This window comes from Impatiens glandulifera, chromosome 4 (genome assembly GCF_907164915.1).
Source record: "Impatiens glandulifera chromosome 4, dImpGla2.1, whole genome shotgun sequence".
Lineage (NCBI taxonomy): Eukaryota > Viridiplantae > Streptophyta > Magnoliopsida > Ericales > Balsaminaceae > Impatiens > Impatiens glandulifera.
The window spans coordinates 44,615,379-44,628,201 of NC_061865.1; the positions used below are offsets into that span (position 1 = coordinate 44,615,379).

The 12,823-nt window shown below is 35.3% G+C and overlaps 1 protein-coding gene across 1 annotated transcript; it reads right to left on the minus strand.

Moving 5' to 3' along the window:
- Nucleotides 1–9,696: 9,696 nt before the first annotated feature.
- Nucleotides 9,697–11,980, minus strand: LOC124935209 (probable polygalacturonase At3g15720). The gene is made up of 9 exons (XM_047475657.1): nucleotides 11,956–11,980; nucleotides 11,455–11,528; nucleotides 11,025–11,363; nucleotides 10,896–10,928; nucleotides 10,589–10,796; nucleotides 10,419–10,500; nucleotides 10,234–10,342; nucleotides 10,032–10,145; nucleotides 9,697–9,951 (listed from the first exon to the last, which is right to left on the minus strand). The coding sequence occupies exons 1-9, from the start codon at nucleotides 11,978–11,980 to the stop codon at nucleotides 9,697–9,699; spliced, it is 1,239 nt and encodes a 412-aa protein (XP_047331613.1).
- Nucleotides 11,981–12,823: the final 843 nt, after the last annotated feature.

Genomic DNA, 12,823 nt, shown 5'->3' on the forward strand with positions numbered 1-12,823 from the left:
TTGAAATGTTGATTGGAGGCATCGGTTATGAACACCGATGTCATTTGATGGTTAAAATGCAATTGCATGTTCTTTCTTTAATTTAGATTACGATTGTGTGATTGTGTGTTTTGCTGTTGTAGTTGGTTTTAATCACTTGAATGCTTAGATGTTAGGTTATGATGGTCTAGAAAGCTTTATAGAGGTCATGTTTTCTTTATTCATGAATCCGCTTCTGCTGCAATCACGATAATTGTCTCTGTCGAAGGAGAAACCCGCACAGGCTGTTTCCTTCTGAAAGTCTGCTGTAGCCTGTAGGTTTTACAGCAGCAAAGTCATCAATCGCGATTCCGGCGCACAGGCAACCATTCAGGCAGACTCTATGAAGAATAGATGAGTTGAACATCGAGCTTTGTCGTGTCCTGGAGTAGGCGAGCCCTAGGCGATATCAAGCGTCGTCGCGGCTTGTTGGGGAAACTGGAAGTAGGCTAGCCAATGTTTAGGGTTAATCCGATTGGGATGGTGAAACTCCAAGCGAAACGGAGTAGGTCGTCGCAAGGATCTCGTCGAACGGATGACTGTTGCAGGAGCAAGGTTCGCCGGAGGTCGTCTGGCCGGAAATCGCCTCGCCGGAGACAGGGAGAAGGCCGACGATGGTTAACTTTTCTTTTCTTTTATCTGTTTTCCCCAACTTCTGTTGATCGATACATTCGCGAGTGTATCGATTTAAATACTGTACGGGCCAATTCAATTCGAAAAAAAAGGACCGTATGCCAATCAATTAAAAAAGGGGCACACGCGCCAGAAAATGGAAGAGATTGAAAATGAACGCGTACAGACGTGTAGTCTAACTCAGCGGAGTTAGACGTGCAGTCTAATGAATTCTCGAATTAGACGTGTGGTCTAATAGATATTCGAAATTAGACGTGTAGTCTAACTCAGTGGAGTTAGATGTGCAGTCTAATATATTTTGTAATTAGACGGATAGTCTAATGTATATGGAATTAGACGGACAATCTAATATATTCGGAAGACGTGCAGTCTAATTCAGCGAAGTTAGACGTGCAGTCTAATATGTGCGGAATTAGACGTGCAGTCTAACTCAATGGAGTTAGACGTGTAGTCTAATAGATAGTGAAAGTTTGACGTGAGTCTAACTCCTTCAGACAAGTCTGAGGTAGAACCGGAATTAGACGTGCAGTCTAACTCAGTGGAGTTAGACGTGCAGTCTAACTCAGTGGAGTTAGACATGCAGTCTAATGGTTATTGGATAATTAGACATGTAGTCTAATTAAGTGAAAGTTAGAAGTGAGTCTAACTCCTTCAGATTAGTCTGAGGTAGAACCGGAATTAGACGTGCAGTCTAATTCAGTGGAGTTAGACGTGCAGTCTAATGGTTATTGGATAATTAGACGTGTAGTCTAATTAAGTGAAAGTTAGACGTGAGTCTAACTCCTTCACATTAGTCTGAGGTAGAACCGGAATTAGACGTGCAGTCTAACTTAGTGGAGTTAGACGTGCAGTCTAATGGTTGTTGTAATTAGACGTAAGTCTAATTCTATTAGACCAGGCGGTCTAATAGACTTTGTTAATAGACGTGTATATTCTAATTTAATTGGATAGATTTTCACAATCTGTCTAACTGAAATACGTCTAATGCTCAGCTTAAGTAGTGTGCTTGAAACTAGCATCCGCCTACCCACGTGTTATAGCTGTACCCTACTCCTGCTCCACTTTCTAGTGAAGATCAGTACAACAACTATATGCAACCAACCAACAAATGCCACGTAAGAGAATTTTTCTCATATTACTTGTTTTCAGGTACATCTTTGATGGAATATTCGGCGCACTATTAGTGGTGTACGGACATGATCCTTGTGCTCAGGTCCTGCTGTGTACAATGGAGGCTTTTCAATGAAAGAGTGCCACGTATCATTCTAAAAGATTCGATCGTTAGCTCTTGCTCAGTATTTAACAAATCTCAAGGACAACGGACAATCTGCCTTACAAATCTCGATCATCTTACTTACTGAAATTACAGAGAAATCAAGCCTTTGAATATTCATACTGTGAAGCTTCTTTCTGATTGTATTGTGTGTGAATCAAGAGAGAGCTAGAATCAAAATAACCGTTAGCTGAGTGATATTCTTCAGATTGTATATTGAATAGAGAGTGTTCTGTTCAATAAGTGAGCTAAGTGTGTGTAAACTGTATTTGATTCGAATCATATTATAGTGAATCCTTCCGGTGGTTGGAAGAAGGGGTGACGTAGGAGAGTTTCTCCGAACATCCATAAACAAACTGTTGTGTTCTTAATTTCTGTCATCTTTTTATATTTCATCTTGAGCTTCAAACCCAAGTAAACAATTCCGCCTTGAATCTGTTTCAAGTGTTTACAAGTGTTTGCGCAGAATAAAAAGCGAATTAAATCTCTAACATGATTTCTTTCAAACCGTTTTTCATAAGTCTTCATCAATAGTCAGACCCCCGTCTCTATCGATAAAGCCGATCATATCAAACGCTTCAAGAGATTTGGAGTGGTATTAAGCTGAGTGTCTTTCATCCCAAGTTTTTCGGTAGTGTGGCCTATGGGCAAGTACCAATTCAGCACAAGATAAAGTTAGAAGATCGGAGCAAGAAATACATATTTATCGGGTATGATGAAAAATCTAAGTCATATAAATTGTTTAATCCTGTTAAAAAAAGAAATTGGTGGTGAGTCAAGAAGTTCACCTGGAGGAATCAATGACATGGAACTAGAATAACCCGATTGAGGAAGAAACAAGTTCAGAGGCTATTATGCCTTCGATATCATCAATCACCGAGCTTTCAGAAGATGAATTCGAGCCTCTACCACCCATAATGAGAAGTCTACAAGAGATATATGACACTAAAATTGAAGTCCACATTGTATGTCTCCTCGCTGACTCAAAAGATTTGAATTTTTAGAAAGTTGTACAAGACGTGAAATGGAAATCGGCTATGGATGAAGAAATTGGGGCAATTGATCGTAATAAAACATGGGAGCTAACCGACCTTCCTGAAGGAGCTTGACCCATTGGAGTAAAATGAGTGTACAAAAAAAAGATGAATGTCGAGGGAAATGTTGAACGTTATAAGGCTCGAGTTGTGGTGAAGGGTTATAGACAAAATGAGATAATCGATTATGATGAATTCTTTGCTCCTGTCATAAGAATGGAGTCAATCTGACATCTGATCTCGTTAGCTGCTCAAAACCAATGATCGATTCTACAGATGGATGTGAAATAAGCCTTTCTAAATGGAGTGTTAAAGGAGGAGGTGTACGTCGAGCAACCACTAAGGTATATGAAGAGAGGTAATTATAAGAAGGTGTTCAGATTGAGAAAACCCCTTTACGGGCTGAAGCAGGCTCCATGTGCTTGGAATGAGAGAATTGACGAGTATTTCAAGAAAAATGGGTATCAGCAATGTCCTTACGAGCATGCCTTGTACACAAAGAAATCAGAAAATGATATGATGGTAGTCACTCTCTATGTTGACGACCTCATATTCACCAGAAGCAACACATAACTGATTAAGGAGTTCAAGGAGGTATTGAAGAAGGAGTTCGAGATGAGAGACTTAGGTTTGATAAAAATATTTTCTTGGCCTAGAAGTGAAGCAGTCGAGAAAGGGATTTTTATATCCCAAGAGAGGTACGCGCTTGAAATTTTAAAAAAGTTTAAAATGGAGGACTAAAACCTGGTTTCAACTCCAATGGAACCAGGCACTAAACTCTCAAAGTTTGATGGAGGAGAATGAGCTGATATTGGGAGATATCAAAGCTTAGTCAGAAGTCTAAGGTATCTTACAAGCACGAGACCCGACCTAATATTGAGTGTTGGGATAATAAGCAGATTCATGGAGGATCCAAGCTATACACATTGGAAGGCCTTGAAGAGAATTATGAGATATGTTCCAGGAACTCTTTCACTAGGTATTTTCTAATCAAAATCATATAACTACCGATTAGTGGGTTACTCTTTAGTGGGTTACTCTGATAGTGATTAGTGTGGTGATGTTGATGACCAAAAATGTACTTCGGGTTATGTATTCATACTCGGAAATACGGCTCTTACTTGGTTGTCAAAGAAGCAGCCTATTGTAACTTTGTCGACGTGCGAGGCAGAGTATGTGGCAGCCTCTTGGAGCGTGTGTCATGCAGTCTGGCTTTCAAATTTTCTATGGCAATTAAGAGTTATCCGAGATGAAGGGACTGTGATTCGAGTTGATAATAAGTCGGATATCGAGTTGGAAAAGAACCCGGTTAATCACGGAAGGAGCAAGTACATTGACGTCTGATTTCATTTCATTCGAGAACAAGTCAAAGAAGGAAAGGTTGAGCTGAAGCATGTTGAAAGTCGAGCTCAAGCCGCTGACATATTCACCAAGTCACTACCGACCACATTTATCACACCCTAAAATTCATATTTGGCTGAATGTCTTTGGTCCTGGCCAAGACCAAGCACCCATGTGATTGGAAATTAGGACCGGGGTAAGTCTGAGATTTAGGACTAAGAGAAATGTATGTCCGACCGAGGGGGTCCGAGTCCGATCGAGGTGGTCCGACCGAGGGGTTTGACTGAGGGGGTCCGAGTCCGATCGAGGTGGTCCGACCGAGGGGTTTGACTGAGGGGGTCCAACTGATAATATTTTTCTAACTCATGCTTAGCCACCTCATGCTTATCCACCTCATGCTTGGCCACCTCATGCTTCATCCTTCCCATGCTATGACAAGCAGGTGATCAGACTGTGTCTTATGTTTATAAATCGAAATTTCGTAGTTTCACTTTTTATAAATGACAAAATGCTTTCGTACATGTTTCTGATTTCCGTCATTTATGTTCACGTTTCAAACATCCCTCACTCTGTCTAAGTAATTTAGGAGTCAGGGTTGTTACAGTTGGTATTAGAGCAACGGTTACGAACCTTAGTACTTTCACACACGCTCCTACAATTGCACCTTCAAGAGCTCGCCTTAAAAATCTGTAAGTTGTTTTGAATTCAGTATGAAATCATTTTCATTACAATTACATTAGTTCTGCCAAAATAATAAATTGATAAGACTAGCAACTCAGCTTATGCATCTCAATAAAATGTTAAGCTGATAATAAAATGAAAAGTGTTATTCCCATTAGAACCATGAGAAGAGGAACCAGGTCCAATGTTTCTACACCCTTAGAGGAGACAGACCGAGACCACTTCTTATCAGACCTAGTTGATGCCTTGAGGGATCAAAAACGCATGCAAAACGAGCAGATGAGGGACCAAAACCTAATCCAATGTGAGCAGATGCGTGACATGTTCCAGGGTAATTGGAACAACCACAATTCCAACCGCAACACTAATGATGGCAGCCAACGACCAGTATAGAAGCAGTTCATGGGCTTCAAACCAACAGACTTTAGAGGAAGAACGGACCCATTTGAGATTGAAGAATGGATGCAATCTATGGAGACTATCTTTACGTTCATACAGTGCATCAAATCAGACCAAGTTAGGTGCGCTTCCTTTATGTTTAAAAACGATGCTAGGATCTGGTGGCAAGGCGCCAAGGCCACTCTCGACCTTAATGCAGCAACTTGGGAATAGTTCAAAACCGTTTTCTATGGAAAATATTTTACCTTAAGCACCAGGAATAAGCTGTCTAGGAAGTTCCTGGAAATCCGCCAAGGGGATGCTAGTGTTGCCGATTATGTGAAGAAGTTCGAGCAAGGCAAGTATTTTGCACCCATGATAGTTGGAAACGCTGCCTTGGAGCTGAACCATTTCTTGGAGGGGCTGAACGCAACAATCCGACGCGATGTCGATTAAGCAACGCTTCATCTTTGCGTGAGACCATTGATAGGGCTTTGATGGCCGAGAAGGACAACCAGGACATTATAGGGAGGAGCAGGCCAATAGGACAAGTTATCCAGGAAGAGAATCTCAAGAGTTAGAGACGAAGTAGCCCTTCCAGCCGACCCATTACTAGAATCCTCTCCCACAGCAGTCAAGAAATAATTGGCCAAATAGAAATCCACAAAACCATCAACAACAACAAAGTATGATACAACCCACCAAACCAACAAACTTTTCTATCTTATCCATCCGCACTTGTAATCTTTGTAAGAAGGCTCATGTAGGAAAATGCGTTTAAGGATCTATGAAATAAACCCAGAGTTTTTGGTAATTTTAATTTCGAGGTCGAAATTCATTTTTAGTGAGGTTGAGTTGTCACACCCTAAAATTCATATTTGACTGGATGCCTTCGATCCTGGCCAAGACCAAGCACCCATGTGATTGGAAATTAGGACCAAGGCAAATCTAAGATTTAGGACCGAGAGAAATTTATGTCCGACCGAGGCGGTCCGACCGAGGGGGTCCGACTGATTATATTTTTCTAACTCATGTTTAGCCACCTCATGCTTATCCACCTCATGCTTATCCATCTCATGCTTAGCCACCTCATGCTTAGTCACCTCATGCTTAGCCACCTCATGCTTATCCACTTCATGCTTATCCACCTCATGCTTGGCCACCTCATTCTTCATCCTTCCCATGCTATGACAAGCAGGTGATCAGCCCTCTTCATCACCTTTTATTAATCACATGCTATGACAAGCAGGTGACCAACCTTTTTATCAAACACATGTCTATGACAAGCAGGTGACCAGCCTTTTTTATCAAACACATGCTATGATAAGCACGTGACCAACCTTTTTATTAAACCCGTGTCTATGACAAGCAGGTGCCTAGCTTTTTTATTAAACTCATGCTTATGACCAGTAGGTGACAAGCCCTCTTCATTATAAATATTATTTTGCTCATACTTGTCAAGCCAATGACCAACCATTTTCCTCAACCGACCTTGACTCTTTATATTTATATATTTCACCATGGATTGACTAATTAATATAAATCCATTTTCCCTGTTCACTAAAAATCAGAAGACATCTAATAAAAGCCTTGAAGAACAGCCAACCTTCATAGCAAGATCAAACCTTAGTAGTTTCAAAGTATAAGGCAAGAAAACATTTCTATATCACTCTTTAGAAAGTCACACATGATTATATAATTCATGTATATTATATAAATTATGCATACTGTTTTTATAGCATTATTTCATTACATATCCATATCTTTATTGATGAACCAAGTATGATCTGTTTCAAAGGACAATCTGTTTTCCAAAGTACCAGCTCTTTTCTAAAGGATAATCTGTTTTCCAAAGTACCATCTCTTTTTTTAACAAGGATATGTTTTCAAAAGAAGGATCTGATTTTCAAAGTATGAAATGTTTTATGGAATCATTGTGAACAATGATGTATGAGAATTGACGGTATGGGAGGAGGGCTACACAGGATGAGCTCCGGTAGTCTGATTCCAAAATATGTACTGAAGTTTCTATTGGGACTGGACTTCTGGAATGAGCTCTGGAAGATCCTACCCACACAGACAATTGTCTAACCAGGTTGTGGGCTTTAGGGATAGACTCTAAAGAGTGTCTTTCCAAATATGTGCTCAAACAGGATTCCTAACTTTCAGGATCAACTATGAATAGTAAAGGGCCAATATGTGCTCAAGATCTTACTATACTTTTACAAATGATGATATACTTTATAAACCAGCATATGTATTCAAATATTCTTTTAAAAGTGTTATCTATAAATCTTTTTATAACTTGCTGGGTCTTTAGACTCACTGTGCTTGTGTGGTGTAGGTACACAGCTATAGTCTTTTTATGACAATTAAAGGGAGGCTTGGAGTGGGGCAAGGTGCAGAGATGTGTGTGAAAGGAGGCACAAAGTCAGAAGACCGAGTCCTTTATTGGGTCTATTATTAAAAGATTGTATTTTCGTAGTAAAGGACCCTATCTTGATATTTTTGTAAGCCAAGGACCGTGTCTTATGTTTATATAGCCAAGTATATAAAATATGTTACTTTATATTTTATCTATTAATTGTATTATAACATTTTAGTGTAGGATGAATTAAGATATTTGCGAGTTGAACGTCCTGACATTTCTGATGTCGATTTAGTTGAAGAAGTTTCTGTCTCTCAAGACAAGAGAAAGATTATAGGGTGGGATCAGTTTTAGCTTCCCAAGTTCAAGGTCCTGCACCGTCCAAAAAACAACTACGTCAAGAGACTGTAACAATGTAAACAAGACTCGATGATATAGAAGAGACGATGAAGGCTTAGAAGGACAAAGAGAAGACCGCGAGGGACGAGTTGGAAAATAGGTTAAAGGATGAAATGAGGATTGAGAAGGTTCAAATGAAAGAGAGGATGAGGATGGAGAAGGCTCAAATAGAAGAGAGGATGAGGATGGAGAGAGCCGATATGATGCGTCTTATGTCACAGTTTATGTACGGTGGTGGATCGATATATCCTACATTATTTACCCAATTTACTAATGTATTTAATTTGTATGAACTCTTTTTCATGTTATGTTTTATCGTTGTGTGTTTAAAACAAGTTTTTATTAAATGGAGATTTAAAAAAAGTTATATTTGGATAAAATTGTAATTTGCAAATTTAACTTTGATTGTTTACAAAAATATGTTAAAATGTTTTTTTCTTTTAATGTTAAAATATGCCGGAATATTTTTTCTTTTCAATCATGAATTGGAATTGATAAACTTTTTTTCAATTAGACTGGCATTCATTTTGACAAGATGAAAATTTTATTTATATTTTTAAAATTTAGGAAGAATGATTTTGATATGAAAAAAAAAATACTTAAATTAAACATTGATAAAGAGTCTAATATAGTTTAGAGTTTTATGCTATGTTTCCACATTATTCCCTCTTTATTTAAGTTTGTATTTAGAATATAGTTTGAAATTGATCAATAAATGAATTTCAACAACATTATTGATTTTAAAAACCAGCATTTTAGCATTTTTGTTGCACATCATTTAAAGTAGAAACAAATATTAAATTCCAAAAGACATAAATAATGAGATAATTTCAAAATATTACAGAAAATTATAAATATTGTTTCATGTTGGTGGCATACCATCATAAAGTCTAAACATGTATAATTCAACCCTTTTTTTTTACTCCTAACTTTAATAAAAAAGACTTAGTAGTCAACATAATCCATGAAAAATTTGATAAATAGCCCATACATTAAAGAAAGACCTTTGGGAAAGTGGAGGTACACAATCCATTTACATTTTTTAAGGTGGAATAAGTTTTTTCACCTGAACTCAATCATATATTCACGTTTTGAAAGACAATGCTACTACAAGGGACATGGACACTAAAGTCCAAAAATATGGTATGCTTAGTCGTCAACGATCCCTTCATGTTGATATACTTCACATTGTTCACTTTAACTGTTTTCATAGGTAAATCAGTAAAGTACTAATAATATATATTTTTTTCTCTTATGTCCCTTTTGTAGTAAAAATTAGAACAAATACATGCATATCATTACCATAATTGACATAAATCTCAATATTTTAGCATTCACATATGTTACATAACAATAAATGCCAAAAAGAGTAAATAAATAGATAAGTAAATTCAATATATTACTTATAAATATTATGAATGTTACATGCTGGTGCAAAAAAGTCACTAAAACATGAACAATTCAATTCTTTTTACTGCTAACTACTACTCAATAAAAAATATTTGGCAGTAATTAACATCCTATACCAATATAGTCCATGTAATTGGATTTTGGGTTTGAAATTTGAGAAACTATTCATTCTTTCCAAGTTTGAAGACACTTGACCTAAAGTAAATGGACCTTCGGGGATGTGGAGAAGGATCGAAGATGGCATTATTCATGGTGGAGTAAGTTTTTTCACCGGAAATTGATTTGATATTCACATTTTTAAAAACAATGTCGGTGCAAGGGACATGTGTGCTGCAATCTAATAATATGGCATGTTTTGTGACCGATGTTCCTTGTATGTTGATATAATTCACATTGCTCACTTTAACTGCTTTCATCTGTAAAAATAAAACAAAAAATTAGAGAGAAAAAAAAGAACAGAAATTGGATTAAGGAAATAAAGTGTTTAACAATTAACCTGTTCAGCACAATGGGTGGTATTGCAATAATGTTGATCAATAATGATAGGATTCTTTGTATTGTGAAGCAAAATATTCTCAAATGTTATATTTCTAGCATATCCATTCCCTCCCTAAATTACATTAAAACAAATAATAATTAATAGTTTGAAAAATAAATAAATCAATTACCCTTCAATATTATTAATATTTATATATTACCGGCCATGTTTTTATCCTAGCTCCATTGGTTGTCCTAGTCAAAGTGCAGTTCTTTACAAGTATTCCTTCCACTTGGGCATAATCTCCACCCTTTCCAAGACTTCCAACACTAATATATAGCAATATTATTATATTAAATAGACATTTTTACTAAAAGACATATCAAATATTAAAGTTTTAATTACCTTAAACCATGGCCTGGTCCACATTGAACTCCTTCTATGATAATATTTGAACACTTATTATTAATGGCAACACAATCATCTCCTATCATAGACAAAATTTGAAGACTTACCCATTAATAAATGAGCAAAAATATATAACTACAATTAGCTCATTTCGATTAAGGTGTTACCGGTTCTGATGATGGAGTTCATGATATGGATGTTAGTTGAAGAAGATATGTCGATTCCATCAGTGTTAGGACTATGCTCTGGAGCGATTATTTTTATTTCAGATATTTTGACGTTATTGCAATCATTTATGCTTATATGATTTCTCGGAGGGTTAATATGAGTCAATCCTTTAACTTCAAGATTGTTGCACTGACTAAACCTCATTGCCTATACGAGGTAACAAATCATAAGAAAAACAAATAAAAAAATTATTTTAATATAAATTATATGTTGTGATAGAATCATTCAAAGTTAAACTCCTCTCACCGTTGGTCGAGAACAACTTCCCATTCTTAGATGCTGCAAAAAAATAATTATAGAAATGAAGAGTTAAACACTTTTTTTTTATTTAAATGTTGTTTTAAAGAATAAAAATGGCCTAAGAGTTTATCTTACATTGTATTGAAATGAATGTTCAAAATTGTTATTCTGGAAGTATCTGAGATTAGTGCCTTGCCACCACGGTAGACCATTTCCATTAAGTTTTCCTTTTCCATAAACATTAAGACCATTAATTTGCGAGAACATTATCCATGTGTTCGATGCACATTCCACCCATTTATTTATATCGTTTGGCGCTATTAGAGTTCCGTCGATCTGAATTTGAGGTGATTGAGATATGCAAGGACCACTAAAAAGCAAAGATCTAATAAAGAAAGTCTTTTCAGCCGGCACCACCATAACAGCAGTGTCACTTGTACATGCACAAGTTGCTTTCCATGCTTGTAAAAATGCCTTTACAAATAAATACAAAATGTTTAGTCTAGCGTACGATAACTCGTCACCTTAACAATACTACATGTTTCAAATAAGTGAAATAATTTACCTTAGAATCATCAGTATATCTATTTCCAACCGCACCATATTGTCTCACATCAAATGTAATAGCAAGACAAATATCTAGATAAAAAATGCAAAATAGAAAGAATAAACCGAGATGACTCTGCATGAAAAAAAACCAAAATAAAAACATGTTAATATGTTTTTCTAAATAAAATAAAATTAAAACTAATTAGATTCAATAAGTTGATAGAAAAAGGTGCTCACCATTATCAATCAATTCTACTAGCCAAGAATTACAAAAACAAATCTTATTGAAACAAATTCAATGTGTCAAAACCCAATAATTGTTGTTGATTTTATAGTCTTTCTAAGTTCAATATTTTAGGAAAATGTATAAAGTTAAAAATATTTCATGTATATTTTTAAATTTCAAAACTATTACATGTGTATTTTTTATGATTTAAACAATATATAGGAATTTAATTTGAAATTGTGTGATTGTAATATGTAGACTTAAATTATTACTATTTCATGAATTGCATACTATTGGTTTGGTTGAACTTGACCATTTTAGTTGCCAAAATAGGAAGATTTGACTCCATTTAATTTCTTTTAAAATATTTTGACCACATGTAGGGAGATTATGGATAAAATTATAGAATTTTCTAATTTGATTTTTTTTTAATTTATTCACGAAATATGTTCATCCTTTTTATTTTGATGATTAATTTGATCATATTTTGGAATTTAGAGTGAACTTAACCAGAATAAAATAGTATGCATATTTTAAAAAATGAGAGGCATTTCTTTTTACAAATACACTATAATTTTACTCTTTTCTCTCCAATTGAAGAGATTGCAACCTATCTAATTTCATATATTTGAGGACTAATTTGATCTCACCAAAGTATATGGGTTAAATTAAACATGAAGTAAAATTTAAGGGCTAATATGTGTTTTGCTCACATGTTTAGTTTGACACTATTTCTTTCTATTTTATTTTTGTACTTAAGATATGTTTTTCTAAGCCTTTATTTATTAAGATTGCATAATTTTGACATTTTTGTTACATATATAACCAAAAAAAAAACAATAAAATAAAAGACATTATTAATAAGAGTAATAATAGGAAAAACAAAATTTTGTAGAAAATGAGGCAGCGATGATGTGTACATTTTACCTAAAAAATAGGACACCTAACATTTTGTATTTCTTTATAATATAAAGATTACATGTTATCATAAAAGCATTTAATATTTTCTCACTTTTTAATGGTTTAATATTTAAAAATATTATTTAATATTTTATCTCTCTTTAATATTTTATTATTAAATTACTGTAAATAATATTTTAAAATTATAAATATATATATATATATTTTATATATTTTATAATTTTAAATGTATTATTAA